The following is a 13,835-nucleotide window of genomic DNA, read 5'->3' on the forward strand; positions in this document are numbered from 1 at the left end:
GTCAGAGCTGTCAAAAAATTAAAATGAAACAGGGCCAAGTACAATTTGTAAGTGGTAACAGCCTGCTGGCTGGGAATGTCGGCATTTTCCCCTCCTTTAAAAGATGTAGAATGCAGAAACAAGAAAGCAAATGAGTCACTCAAGATCTGATGAACTGTGAAGCATTCTGACATATATGGAAGCAGCCTGTCACAGGGTGCCTCTGTCACTATCTGGTGAACCTCACTGCCTGGCCAGTTCAGATGATTTCTCAGTCACAAACACACACCAGGCTGTTTATCTTTCACCAAAGTGTGTATTCATTCCCCTCTTACATAACAGCAGCATGCAACGCAGGCTTATAGCAAGGGTAGGCTTCCCTGCAGCCCTCACTCCCCAGCCCAGGCTCACCCTCTAAGACCCTCTCAGGCTGCCCCTTGCTGACTGTTTCCTCTGCTTATATTCTCCCCAATTACCAGATGCTCGCAGTCCCCCATCAGAAAGTGTGTAATTGCCCTCAGCTGGGCCTTCAGCCTACTCCAGGCTGCATCAATATCAGTGATCAGGGTGCTGCTGATAGCACCCTGTCACACAGCCATATAAAATTAAGTTCTGTGGATGAACATTGCTATGGCTGCATTTCTCAGTATTGACACTACAAGAACAGGGATGGAGACACAAACAATGTAACAAATGGCATCACCCAGACCTTAGACAGTTTTCACTAAAGGCCATCTCTCTCTCTCTCTCACACACACACACACACTTTCCACATTAAACTGAAAAATTATGAAGCAAGTAAGGTCTCTGAACATTGTTACATGGAGGCATATTATGTTCCCTCAACACTGCGTGACTTACTGATTAGTTGGTCACAATTAAGTAATCTTCTTCCAGAATATGCACACTTTGGAAAGCCATGTGTTTCACTAAGCAGACCTTGGGAGCTGCTTGAAATCCTGAATTTCAATTAACTAATGTATGCGCTTTTCAATGTATGAGCTGAATATAGGACACAATTACTTACAGTTCTTTTCCTGAACTATTTCTTAAGCCTATGTTAATTTGAAGTAATTAGGAAGGTGGATAAATGTGAATATACGGAAGATCACCTGCTTTTTGCAGATCATTAAAAGTAAATTAGATTACCATAAATAACAAGTTCTCTCTTTAAGCAGATTCCTGCCACACAGTTTTCAGAATTTGAAAACCCACACTTTCAGGAAGAAAAACAGAAAAGAATTAAAAGAAGTGTGAGAATGGTGCTACCTGGCCAAAGTGGGTCTACACTGAAAAGGGACAGCTGAAAAACATTATCTTGTTCATTTCACTAGCCTAAATTATTCTACATTGCAGTTAACACCTACAACAGACTAGTGAGAAAGTGCAATCAAAACCTCCCCAAACCCATGCTCTCTTTACCTGATCCCTGTTGTTGATATTCGAGTATGGTAACTGCCCAGTCATCAGCTCATAAAGAACAATCCCAAATGCATATACATCTGATTGAAAGCTATAAGGGTTTTTATCTTGCATCCTGATTACTTCTGGTGCCTGTAAAAGGAAAGAGAATTATTCTGCATTTTACCACCTCAGGCTGCCATCTCACACACCAAATATGAAACTTTTGCTTTAAAAAAAGAACAAACAAGCAGTGAAACACCACCAAGTGAGGTGCCGTGCAAATGCAGTCTTTCAGTTTTAGGCTCCAACTGCTCAATAGGAAAACACATAGGCTTCCATGCTCTCTCTCTGTCCTCAGTACTGATTACCCAATTTCTCTCAGTTAGTTGCTGTCTCAGAGGTATTTGTTAAAATCTTGTAACTTTGGAAACATGTACTTGAATTTGTTCAGGTCCACTGCTGGAAACAGATACTCCAGAACAGGGCCAGCTCCAGTGTTTTTGTCGCCCCACGCGGCGGGGGGAAAAAAGCAAACAACAACAACAACAAAAAACTTGTGATCGGTACTTCTAACTCCGCCGCTTCATTCTTCGGCGGCAATTCAGCGTCAGACCCTTCCCTCCAAGAGGGACTGAGGGACCCGCTGCCGAATTGCCACTGAAGTGCCGGACATGCCATCCCTTTCCGTTGGCCACCCCAAGCACCTGCTTGCTGTGCTGGTGCCTGGAGCCGGCTCTGCTCCAGAACCAGGGCAGTCAGTCACGGGGTGCAGGACTCGGGACAAATCAGCCTGTATGGGCCCCCCTTAATGTTTTGTATACAGGTGAAATCTGGTGTGGGGAACAGACACCAGTGCTTGGGGGGTGAGGGAAGATGGAGAGTCACATGGTGGCACCAGTGCTAGGGGGCCACCTGTGCTAGGGGCTCCCAGAAAAGAGAGGGGTCCGGGGCGGAAGAGCAATGGATGGGGTCAGCCTGGCGCTGGCATGTTCTGGCAGCGCTAGGACACTTAAGGCCAGTGCGGCAGCAGGTGAGCAAGAAATACAATGCGTGCTTCCCGCCAGTGAGTGCGACCTGACCCCCGCTGCTGGCACCAGGCCCCCGGCTAGACTCCCAGGCCAGCTTGGTCCCCTGACCTGTAACCCCACCCCCTGGCCTGGCCTAGCCCCCCAGGCACCCCTAACCCTCCCTCCCGCATGACACGCACACTGAAGCGTGGGGCCCGGAGCTGTTGCTCTGATTCTCCATATCCAAGGGATGGCTCTGTCCAGAACTGCTGGGGCTACAGCATTAATATGGTGGATCTGAACATGAATTTCTAAATCCATTGGCTACCAAACTGGGTGAGTTCATTACTGTACTATGACAGGCCAACTGACACTTTAGAGACTGAGAAGCAATTCTGAAACTGGAATTACAACAGTGCTAAAACAACCCTGACCACCATCAAAGTTTTAAGGTGTGGGTGGAGGGTGAAGCTGGGCTAAACAAAAGTCCTTAAGTAAGTTTCTTCTGAAGAGGTAATTAATCTGGATAATCTTTATGACAGTTTCTTCACAACAGCCACACTTGAATATATCAAACTTAAAAGCAAATTATTTTTAAACAAACATGAGAACATTTCAGATTTTGCTGATTTTTTTAAAAATGTATTTAAAGAAGAGTTACAAGTATTAATTTAATTGATCTTGACCATGTCAGCTTAAGTCAGATTCTATACGTCTGCACGCTTGAGGGGTGGTGTTTAGAGACCTTTGGTCAAAATGGAAACCTTTTGAAAGAACAGGAGCTGACCTTTCAAAGGCCATCTACAGTCAAATAATTTGAAAGGACTACATCATCCCCCTTTACTTACCATCCATAGAATGGACCCAGACAATTGTTCAAACTGATGGGACCCACTCCATCGTGATTTCACTGTGGCTAGACCAAAATCACCTATTTTTACAGTAAGATCTTCATGAAGAAATATATCTATGGAGGAGATGTAAAGGAAAAGCACTGACCCTACAGATTCCTATCAAGCACGAACACATTAAATGACCCTCTGCCTGCAGTGTTAGGTGTACCAGTTTGTAGCACCCATACACTGTATAATTTTCAAGTGATCAGTTCTCGCATAGGCCTAGATTCCAAATAGCCAGCACCTGTGAAGTCCTATCCTCTAAAGCAGCTTCCCTTGGCCAGGAACGGCCACTGGGAGCTGCGAGTGGCCGTACCTGCGGATGCTCAGGTAAACAAAGCATCTCGCAGCCCGCCAAAGGCTTACCCTGAACAAGCTGTGAACCAAGTTTGGGAACCCCTGCTCTAAAGATAGCTATAATGGTTAGACTAGTACTAAGCAGACTATGGACCAGATGATCATATTACCATGTCAAATTCTTAAAGGGCTGCTGGAAACAGCAGATATAGTGGAAGTCTGTGAGTGAGTTGTCAGGGTCCTGCCACGTTCATAAGATGAATGGTTATCTGAAGTGAATGCTGATACTTCAACAAAACTTGCTTTCCCTTTGTGAACGTATTATAAGGTGCAATGAGTATTTCTTTTCTGTTGGTACTATTACCCCATTCCCACCCAAATGTCAATTCTCCTCTAACATTTCTGAAAAGAATCACTTATGAGCTGCTTTTCACTTTGGGAAGTTCATTTCTGGCACATGAAAGAGGCTTCATGTCATGTTCCAAGGTCACATCTTTAGGAAAGGATACTATTACTCTTGAGGTCTCTGTGGATGATTGACTTGGCATGCAAGTAACTGAAAAGAAACAAAGAATGTTTTGGGATGGGTGGGCTAAAGGATGTTTCATTCATCAACAGTTCAATGTACACTCTCTATTCTAGTGAAGCAACAAACAGTTTACATATTAAAATGCACAGAGTCAAAGTAGTAAATCTTCAGTTACCCTTGATAGTCCTATCAAACCAGGAGCAGTTTTACAGAAAATTAGATTTCTAGTGTCACATCTGGCATTGCTGAAGAATAACCACCAGCCGTGTTGCAGAAACCTTGTTTTTTATTTGTCTTTAACTCAACATTCGAAGCCAGCATCAAGGAATTTCAACCAAAGCTTTTGAAATGATCTTCTGTGTTGAACAGCTCCACCTTCCAGCCTTCTTTATGGTGATCCCTAGACACCAAGTCTTGACTGAAAATACCACTGTATTCAGCATAGCATCTTATCTACTGGAACTACTATTAACTTTAGTCACTGTGATAATTTTTCAGTCAGAGGGTGAATCCTGACCTTACTAGTATTTTAATTTGTTGAAATATAGAATATGGGTCCAATAAACCCTTTTTTACACAAATTGTCCTATTGACTTCAGTGGGACTACTGTTAGGATTACTCACACAGTCCTTGCAGGATCACCTGAGCTCTTTAAGGTTGATATGAATAGCTGTATTATTCAAATACTAAATTCTACTTTTTAAATTAGAAACTCAAATATCTGTATCAGAATTGGAGGTTGACATGTTTAAGTTAACTGTAAAGAAACTGATCCTGAATGCTGATGAGGTAATCTGCCTTCTCTGGTATATTGCAGAGTTCTGTCTCATCGCGCATTCAGAGTGACTGTTTTATTTTTATTTTATTTTTTATTGTAAGGTGCTACATGCCTGGGGATGGGGATTCTAAAATGTGTAAAACTGTATAAATTACTAGAAGGCAAGTAGAGATTGCAAAATGCCAAAATGCAGATCCCATATTTACAACTGTTGTACATAATTCGACACAAGTTTTTCACTGAATGCATGAAATATGACTGTATTCTAAACTACAAACAACAGCACACATATGAATTTTCAAAGTAATCAACAGATTTTTATATTAGAATTGATCATCCACTGTAATAGAAGTGTTGGCAATAGCTAAAGGATTTGCAGGATTTAGTTTTTAATCAAATACTCTGGCTACAGATTTTCAGATTTCTGCAAATTTACTGTTTCACTCTTCTTAACACGAGAACTACAGGGGCTTTGATGAACAGACTGACTAAACTAAAGTTAGACATACTAAAGTTTATCTAATTACCTTTAATTTTTGTTAAGTACCTTTATTTCCTGGTAAAATATTATTTCTTGGAACAATATTCCTTGTTGAGTAACACATCTCCATTCTTCTAGCAGTAGTACATTAGAAGGCCTATTTTACTCTTTTCTTCAGCAGCAATAACTCAGTACTGTCATAAAATGATGTGATACATCAAGATAGGACTCTGGCCGTGGTACACATATATTAACTTAATTTTGCGCTTCAAGTTCAGAGCAAAGAGAAAGAAGAATTCAATATTATCTCAAAGTTCATTTGCAAACAAGTGATGCAATACTTACTCCATGCCTTGTGCAGTCTGTCGTGCAATATCAATGAGTTTGATCATCTCAAATTTGGTCTCAATGATATGCAAGTGGTGATACAAACTGGAGCCCTCGCACCACTGTGTAACAATAGCCAACTGTGGCTTTGTTGAATAACCCATGAAAAGTAGGATATTCACATGTCGTGTTTTCCTGAAGAAGAAAATTTTCACTGGAAATCAATGAAAGCACTAATGGAAATTTCACAATCCAGATGATGTGACTGCCTTTAGATGTACTAATATACAAATGCAGATTTCATCAAGGAAATATCACAGCCTGGGTTTGTGCAGTATTCTAAACTTCTTTCACTATATGGAAGGATTTAAACACTTCTGATGACAGGTCAAGAATTGCTCACTGTTCAAATTCATCTTTAAAAAGGAAAAACTAGGAATAGGTCCAAAATATTTCTGAAAAATGCTAGTTATTTCTGCTTCTGAATATTATGATAAAGGGAATAAGTGCAGTGTTCTGAATGGAATACACAAGAGTTATAACTCCTGAAGCTATGTAAATGCATATTGATTATCTAATGTCATCAAAAAGATAATTTACACATTCTTACCTGAGCACTCCTACTTCATTCTTGAAGGCCTGTAATTGCTGAGGGGTGGGTGCTGTAACATTTAACATTTTCACTGCCACGTCACCTTAAAAATAGCCATTTAATAAACAAAATGAAGATGTATACAGTATACACAGATCACTCAATGAGGAAATGCAACATAGATCATAACACACGTACACATACTTTTGGAAATATTTATTCAATAAGAGATGGACACCTCAGGCTCATGAGTAATTAGGATTAATCTTTAGTGTGATAATTACTTTACTCACTAAAATTAACAAGATATCTGTTTCTTAACTTGTTGAAGTTCCAATATCACACATTTGATCTACTGCTTTGTTTAAATGAAAAATTAAACAAAAAGACACCCAGACAACTTCCCCTATGAAGCTTGGTAACAGTACTTTGCCACAATGATTACATACCATGCCACTTTCCCTTGTAGACTGTTCCAAATGATCCAGATCCTATCCTTTGTCCGACTGTAATCTGCCCATCTGGTATCTCCCAATCATCACTTGAGTCCCGTCGACCAAGGGTTTTCTTTGAAAAGAAATGCAACTGTAGTAATCTTCATTAAAACAGGTTTCTTCCCAGCTAAAGGCTACTTGGGTATCTTTCTAAACCTGAAGCCTTAATAGGTCATTTATCGTCAGGCAAAATTTATTTTCATTTGATTTCCAGAGTAAGTACTTAGTAATATTTTATTTATAATTTAATCTTTACTCTTAAGTGTTTGTGATTTTTTTCAAGATGAGCACATACTGTACCTCTATACTCTGGCACAGAGGTGCACTAAATACTTTCCTATCATGGAGGCATTCATCACTGAGTCAGATTTTTGGTAGTTTTCACTAGTAAAATTGAGATATTTTTAATAAACCAAAAAACCCATGACTAGGTTGGAATTTGAAAGACAAATAATGGTTAAATTGTGAATTTTAAAAACCCAGTAACTTTCAGGGGATTAGGCTAAATCTAGAATCAGGAAGTTAAAATTTGTGAGATGTACGACAATTTTAAAAGTTTTTCTCTCAGGGAGATCCACACCACACTATGAAGTATATAGAATCTTTTGGATGCCACCTAGAAAACCTGTATATACTCAGTGATTTACAACTGATTCTTACATCAGTCCAAGTAGCCTAATGTTGTCCTGTTATCTTATTTATTGGCTTAACGTATATGATAGCAAATATCAGTTTCTCCAGAATAATTCTAGATGGCTTTGATGAAGGAATAAGGATGCCTAATACAAAAGCAGTAATACATAGTTGATCTACCCCTTACCATTCTATTCCTGTCTTCTGAGGATGAGGATGACTTCCTCTCTCGTTGTGGTCCAGGGGACTTCTGTAAAGCTTTCACACTGGTAAGGGACCCAGGCAAGGAGGCAGGTGGGGTGGCAGACAAACCGGTGGTTGAACCTAAATTGGAAATTAGATAAATTGAAGATTTATGTAATTTTTTTTATAAAGCCAGTGTACATATTAATTTATTGTAAAAAAATATTAAGTGCAGGAATTGTGTTTAAGATGCAATATCTCCAAACACAAATGTAAATGTTAAGAGTACAGGAACGTGCACTTACGAATACTGTATTAATATCTGATTAGTACTGAAGTCTTACTCAGAAAGCAGGAAAGACCAAAATTTAATCTACAGCAAACATCCCTGTATGCCAAAGAGTCTTCAATGTCTTGTTACTGATTTATTAAAAGGACAGTCTCTTTGAACAACAAAAACACCACTACACATTATTTTTGATATATCCAGTTTTTTTTATAACAAAAATAAAAATGTAATACTTTAGTTAACAGAGCCAGCTTCCCAGACTTGCTGTTGCCAACTTTTTAGGGCCCTGACAATTGCAGGAATGCAACAAAATTGGGATTAAAATGGATTGACTATAAAAACTAGGGATGTTTTCCAGTTGAGTCCTCAAGTGCCATCTCATTTGGCTGTTTCAAAGCTAGCTGCTAGCAGAGAGCACTTATTTCAAAGTTGCATACTAGAGTGCACTGGGGATTCAAAAGAACAAGTACTTTAGTTAGCTGCTTGAGTTTTATTCCATTAAATACAAAAAGAGTCCATCTGCCTAGCATACAGTGTATGTAAACAAAGCTACACAGAAAAATGTCACTAACAACAGGATTGCATTTCAGAGCTTCAATGCCTGTTTATACAGACCACTTCAAACTAGATACTGCTTTCTAAAATATCCTATAATTATTAGTAGCGAGGTTAAACTGACACTCCCAACATGAGGGACATAAAACAGGGCCACTTTTTAGTTAAGTTTGTGCTGCTCTGCTAATCATTACATGTCACCATGCAAGACCTCCAATATTTCACAGATGTTTTCTAATACAGTGGTGCTTGAGGAATTGGTAGAAGCCACTTTTTTTTTCCCCTCTAATTCATGCAGCAGCTCCATTCTTGTTAGAAAGGAGACTTCTGCTGAAGCAGTATTAAAATCCCAATTAATAACAGCTGCACTAGCTCAATGGTTCCTACTTTTCAGGGCATACCAGTCTGCCAGACTAAGACCACGGCTGCTACTGCCCTTTCAATTAGGTTTGATCTCACTGCTCCAAAACCCAGCATTGAAAAGGGGAGGCAGACAAAAAGGATACACAGGCCATCATGAAAAGTCATCATAAAAAGTTGGGAAGGAGTAGCTAGAATATTATCATAAAGGTGTGAAGCACTAGTACTGATAAATGTGCCAGGTGTCTTACCTATGCAGACTTGTGGAAACCACTGATTTTGCAAGGGTGAGGTTTTATTTTTAAATCTAATACTTTAGTATTTCCTCCTTTTTATACTAATATTGTAGTAGCTAAGCTTTGTGTGTTAATTTTACCATGTTTCTGAATTACAAATATTTCAACTTAACTGTCTGACATTTAAAGGAAAGATGCAATTTTCCTACAACTTTATTAGATTATAGATTTTAGCTGTAATCTCAAAGTTCAACAAGAATGGTTTCTTCCTTAGAGGTAAGTTCTTGTACTCAACTTTAAACTCAAGATACAGAAATAGCAACACAATACTCAGCCTTCCATGAGAATATGGTTACAGCACAAAGTTAGAACTGCTTTAGTTAATCTATTTGTAAGTAACCTAGAAGGCTTGTTTTTCCAGTAATTATAGTTTGACTACTACTTCAGCTTCTGTTGGACTGAAACTTGTACACCAAGCCATCAGCCTGCAATCTGAATATGCACTATATTTAATTAATTCTGATTTGTTTAGTCATGTCTGTTAGATGAAAACTGAATAGCAAATGCCTCTCTTCAAAAAGATCATTGGAACAATTTTCTAAGAGTTTAGTCCATAAAGTGAATTGCTCTTAGTATCCTGAAACAAAAATCTTTGAAACAGCCAGAATAGTAGTATTTGAAAAACATATACAGTATGCACTGGACTATCCATTACTATCTATCTATCTATATATACACACACGCACTAATATTCTAGACTATTGTTTAATACTTAGTATCTTTAGTACATGAAATCCCATGGAGTACTCTGGGATTTTGTACAATACAACAACAGATCTATTGACAGCCTCATGCCTGAGAGATCCTTAGACCTTATAAGAAGTCAAAATGATGGTCTTGTTTAATAATTTTAGTACACAAACAAGTATTGACTTTAATGGGACTATGCAGAGAACGGCAATAACTGCACTAGTGTCTGATCTGATCCAACTTATCTAAATCCCCAACTTGGTGTCAGTGCAACTCTCTGAAAACATATGAATCATAGCAAGTTGACACTTACGTGATCTCCAAAAGCCTAAGACCTAACAAAATATCAAGGGAAATGTTTGCAATTTGCATTTTATTTCTTACAGTACTTTTAAAAAACAGAATGTTAAATATAGAAAACTCTTAGAACGTTAAATTGACAGTAAAGGAAATTCAAAGTTAAGGATGTCACTATGTCCTTGGCCTCATTCCACTGCAGTCTGAGATCCCTGCAATGAACAAGCTATATTAGGGACACTATGGAAACCTCAACTCTGAAATTCCTTGCTTTAGAACCTTTAAGTCAGATTTAACATACAGTAGTTGCATATGAATAAAGGTGGGAGTGAGTATGTGTGAAAAGCACATTCAAAGCATTCCAGCCAGGCCAAGCAAAAAATTGAGGTGTTTTGGTAAACTCACACACTTACATACACACGGTGTGAGGGTGAGGCACAAACAGCATCTGTAGTGTTACTTATTTTGTTTGGGGTGAAAACGAGAAAGAAGAGCCCAACTACCTCTGAACACTGGGCCAGGCTCAAAATCAAACACTATTTCACTGGGGACAGAATGTAGGAGGGGACTGGGAGTCCGGGATTGGTATTTCCGAAGACAGCGCATCAGCTGGTTCAAAGGGGCTGTTAGAGAGAAAGAGACGGGCAGGCAGAGACAGGAAGACAGACACACAGAAGAAATGAAAGAAGTCATGGGAAATAACTAGGAGGCTTTGACTCCTATTCATAGATTGCTTCTGGATTTTGAAGGGAAAAAAACCCACCTCCAATTATTAAAAACATGCTTTCAAGAATGGGAATAGCCAATTGTTCTCAGATGCCAAGCAGACAGCTTATGACCAAAGTTAAAACTGACATGATAGCATGACATTTAAATGCTGGACATAATGGGCAAAACTGGTTGAAAGCCACAGCTACCAAGACATACAAGATAGTTAAAACTGGCAAATTCTTTATCAGTAGGTTCATGGATTTAAGAAGGGGGAAAAAAAGGGGGTGGGACTAGAGCCAAAATAAGGAATCATAGCTCCTGAGAACACAAAGCCGTAGCCAGCTACCACCTTACTAGTTAACAGATACAGATGGCAAAACCAAAGTCAGCTGTAGCTTAAGGTACAAGACCCTAGCCACTGAGCTAGAGAGATCATGCTAACTTAAGACTTTGCTGAGGGGTGAAGCAAGTCATAGTTAATAGGAAATATCAGGGCTGTTCATTATTTGGAGCTGGGTGAGTGGTCACATGCATCTCCTCTTTATTAAGAGTCAGCTATGCCATCTCAAGTGACTAAGTACAGCAAAGTAGTCGTTTTCACAAGACCTTGACAGCCAGTGCTTAGGGTTCTTCCTAGGGAAAGCAGAGACTTCATAGTAGTGATTGTGGGCTCATGTGTGACACGTGAAGAAAAATGGTAATTCTGTCTTTTTTCACTAATTTTGCCTTAGCTAAGAGTTAAGGCTGTCTACAACAGTGCTGTTGAAAGGCATACAAGAGACCAGCCTTTAATAGTCATAATTATTTGTTTCCCAGGTTAACAAAGGCATGCAGTACAGCAAAGCAGCAGCTTCAGCTGGGGAGAGGGGAAGAAGGAGCTCAAGTATCTAATGCCATTTACGAGAGACAGCAGTTTATATGGCCAGGTTCACAAAACATGTTGCCAGACTTCAAAGGAAGTCCCTGATGACTCCTTAGGTGGAAGGGTAGTGGCTGGCATAAAGGGCTTTGAGAATGGAATTGGAGGTTAAGTATATGTTGGGGAGAATCCTCAAGGCTCCATCAGGAACATAGGGGATTCCCCCTCTCTAGAAATAAAATTATTTTTAAATTAAAAAAACACTGGCTACCATTTCACAGCCTTTCCTCCTTCCCTCTCCCCCACTCCTAGAATGACTGAAACCTGATCAGACAGATGCTAAACATCATGGACAAACAAATGTAAATACATTTCATTGCTCTCTTCACATTTCTCTCTGTGTCTGTGTTTGGAGGAATGAAGTAGTACAAAGGGGAGGGGCTACGGCAATCATGTAATTACATTTAGTAAGAGAAGATAGTTCTAAGATTACTTACCTCCCTCTCCTCGTAACCCCTGGTCTCTAATCAAGTCCTACAAACAAAAGCACAAGTGTATGTATCTGGTTCATATATTATTATTTGTATCACTGTATTGCCTAAAAGCCCCTATCAGGATTGAAGTTCCATCAAATCAAGAATTATCCAAAGAGTAAAAGCCAGCCTCTGCCCTGAAGAGCTTACAATCTAATAATTACAGTAGCACACAAAATATATATAATAATGTATGAAACTTTAAGAAATCACTTAATTTCAAATAGCGTAACTCAAAACTAACCTGAAGTATAGGCTAGTTAAAACAGATGCATACTTGTAGGTATTGATTTAGGCCTGCAATTAGTCAACATGAAAAGGGAAAAATTGAACCAAATCAGAAATCATTTTTCTAGTTATGTTGTTTGAGACATAAAATGCTCTTGAATGTCACATCAGAAGCTGGGACACCAATTGCTTAAGTGGACGATACTGATTCACAAAAGTTTCCTTAAGCTTTTCCTGTAACAAGGTACCTGATTTCTAAACCAAATGCTCTCAAGTTCTTTTCAAAGATGTTGATTAATTTTATCAGGTTCTTTTAGGTTGCAATGTAGTATGCATTGATTGTATTTGCTACAAAATATCCAGGGACAATAACTGAGCAATTTTACAAGTAGTAGTAAACAGCAATTTTTGAACAGAGAAAAGTTATGCAAATTCCCTTCATGCATCTCTTTTCATCAATGAGCCTTAAGTGTTGTACTAACCTTTTGCTCTTACTTAGATCACAGGTTCTAGGAGTTTGTTCATCTTTATGTTTTGGTAGCTTTGCTGCTAAATCAAGACAACTCAACTGACAACTCAGTGATTTTCAGAGGGCAAGCTAACGGACAGGTAATGGTACTAAAAACCAGGATTCAGGCGTTAGTACCCCAATCACATCGCCAAACTCATCCATTTTATCCTCACCCATAACAATTTTACATTCAACAACACTTTGTCCAAACCACAGGAACAACCATGGATACTGGGATAGCTCCCCAATATGCCAATTTCTTCATGGACCACCTTGAGGAAGAATTTCTGGACAAATGCACCATGAAACCAATGATATACCTGGGATACATTGATAGTATTTTCATTATCTGGACAGACGACCTAAACTCCCTTACTCCACAACTTTAAAACGACCACCCACCCATTAAACCTTCTCTAGAACACTCCCACACCAACATCAACTTCCTGGACACCACGATTAGCTTCAACAACAGAACCCTACAGACAACTATATACATAAACCCACGGATCACCAGACCTACTTTAACAGATCCCGTAACCACCACAAACACACCAAGAAATCTGTTGTCTACAGCCAGGCACTCACATACCACAGAACACGTTTTGAGGAGAAATTCCAGGATACACACCTTAACACACTTAAAACCACCTTCACCAAACAAGGACACTCCACCAGAGAAGTAGATCATATCATGGAATGGGCCACCCATATACCCAGAGAGAACCTGCTTCACTATAGAAATAAAACCCCCTCCAACTGTAGATCCCCAGTTGTCATCTATCACCCCACACTGGAACATCATTAAACAGTTAAAACTCATACTCAATGGAGACCACATCCTGAAAGAAATCTTTCCTGCACCCTGTCTTATGGCCTCAAACATAGCCCCAATCTCTCCAAGC

At 39.3% G+C, this 13,835-nt stretch overlaps 1 protein-coding gene across 6 annotated transcripts in view; it reads right to left on the bottom strand.

The window, feature by feature from the left end:
* BRAF (B-Raf proto-oncogene, serine/threonine kinase) overlaps positions 1–13,835 on the bottom strand; it is a 136,582-nt gene that overhangs the window by 23,371 nt on the left and 99,376 nt on the right. For all 6 annotated transcript variants that reach the window (XM_044989354.1, XM_044989370.1, XM_044989360.1 and 3 more), the window contains exons 9-16: positions 12,156–12,192; positions 7,606–7,742; positions 6,741–6,858; positions 6,310–6,394; positions 5,718–5,894; positions 4,093–4,139; positions 3,239–3,357; positions 1,402–1,533 (exon numbers count right to left, since the gene is read on the bottom strand). In XM_044989354.1, the coding sequence (XP_044845289.1) occupies positions 1,402–1,533; positions 3,239–3,357; positions 4,093–4,139; positions 5,718–5,894; positions 6,310–6,394; positions 6,741–6,858; positions 7,606–7,742; positions 12,156–12,192 (852 nt within the window). The remainder of the gene's footprint in view (positions 1–1,401; positions 1,534–3,238; positions 3,358–4,092; positions 4,140–5,717; positions 5,895–6,309; positions 6,395–6,740; positions 6,859–7,605; positions 7,743–12,155; positions 12,193–13,835) is intronic.

The sequence above is a fragment of the Mauremys mutica genome, chromosome 1 (assembly GCF_020497125.1).
Source record: "Mauremys mutica isolate MM-2020 ecotype Southern chromosome 1, ASM2049712v1, whole genome shotgun sequence".
Taxonomy (NCBI): domain Eukaryota; kingdom Metazoa; phylum Chordata; order Testudines; family Geoemydidae; genus Mauremys; species Mauremys mutica.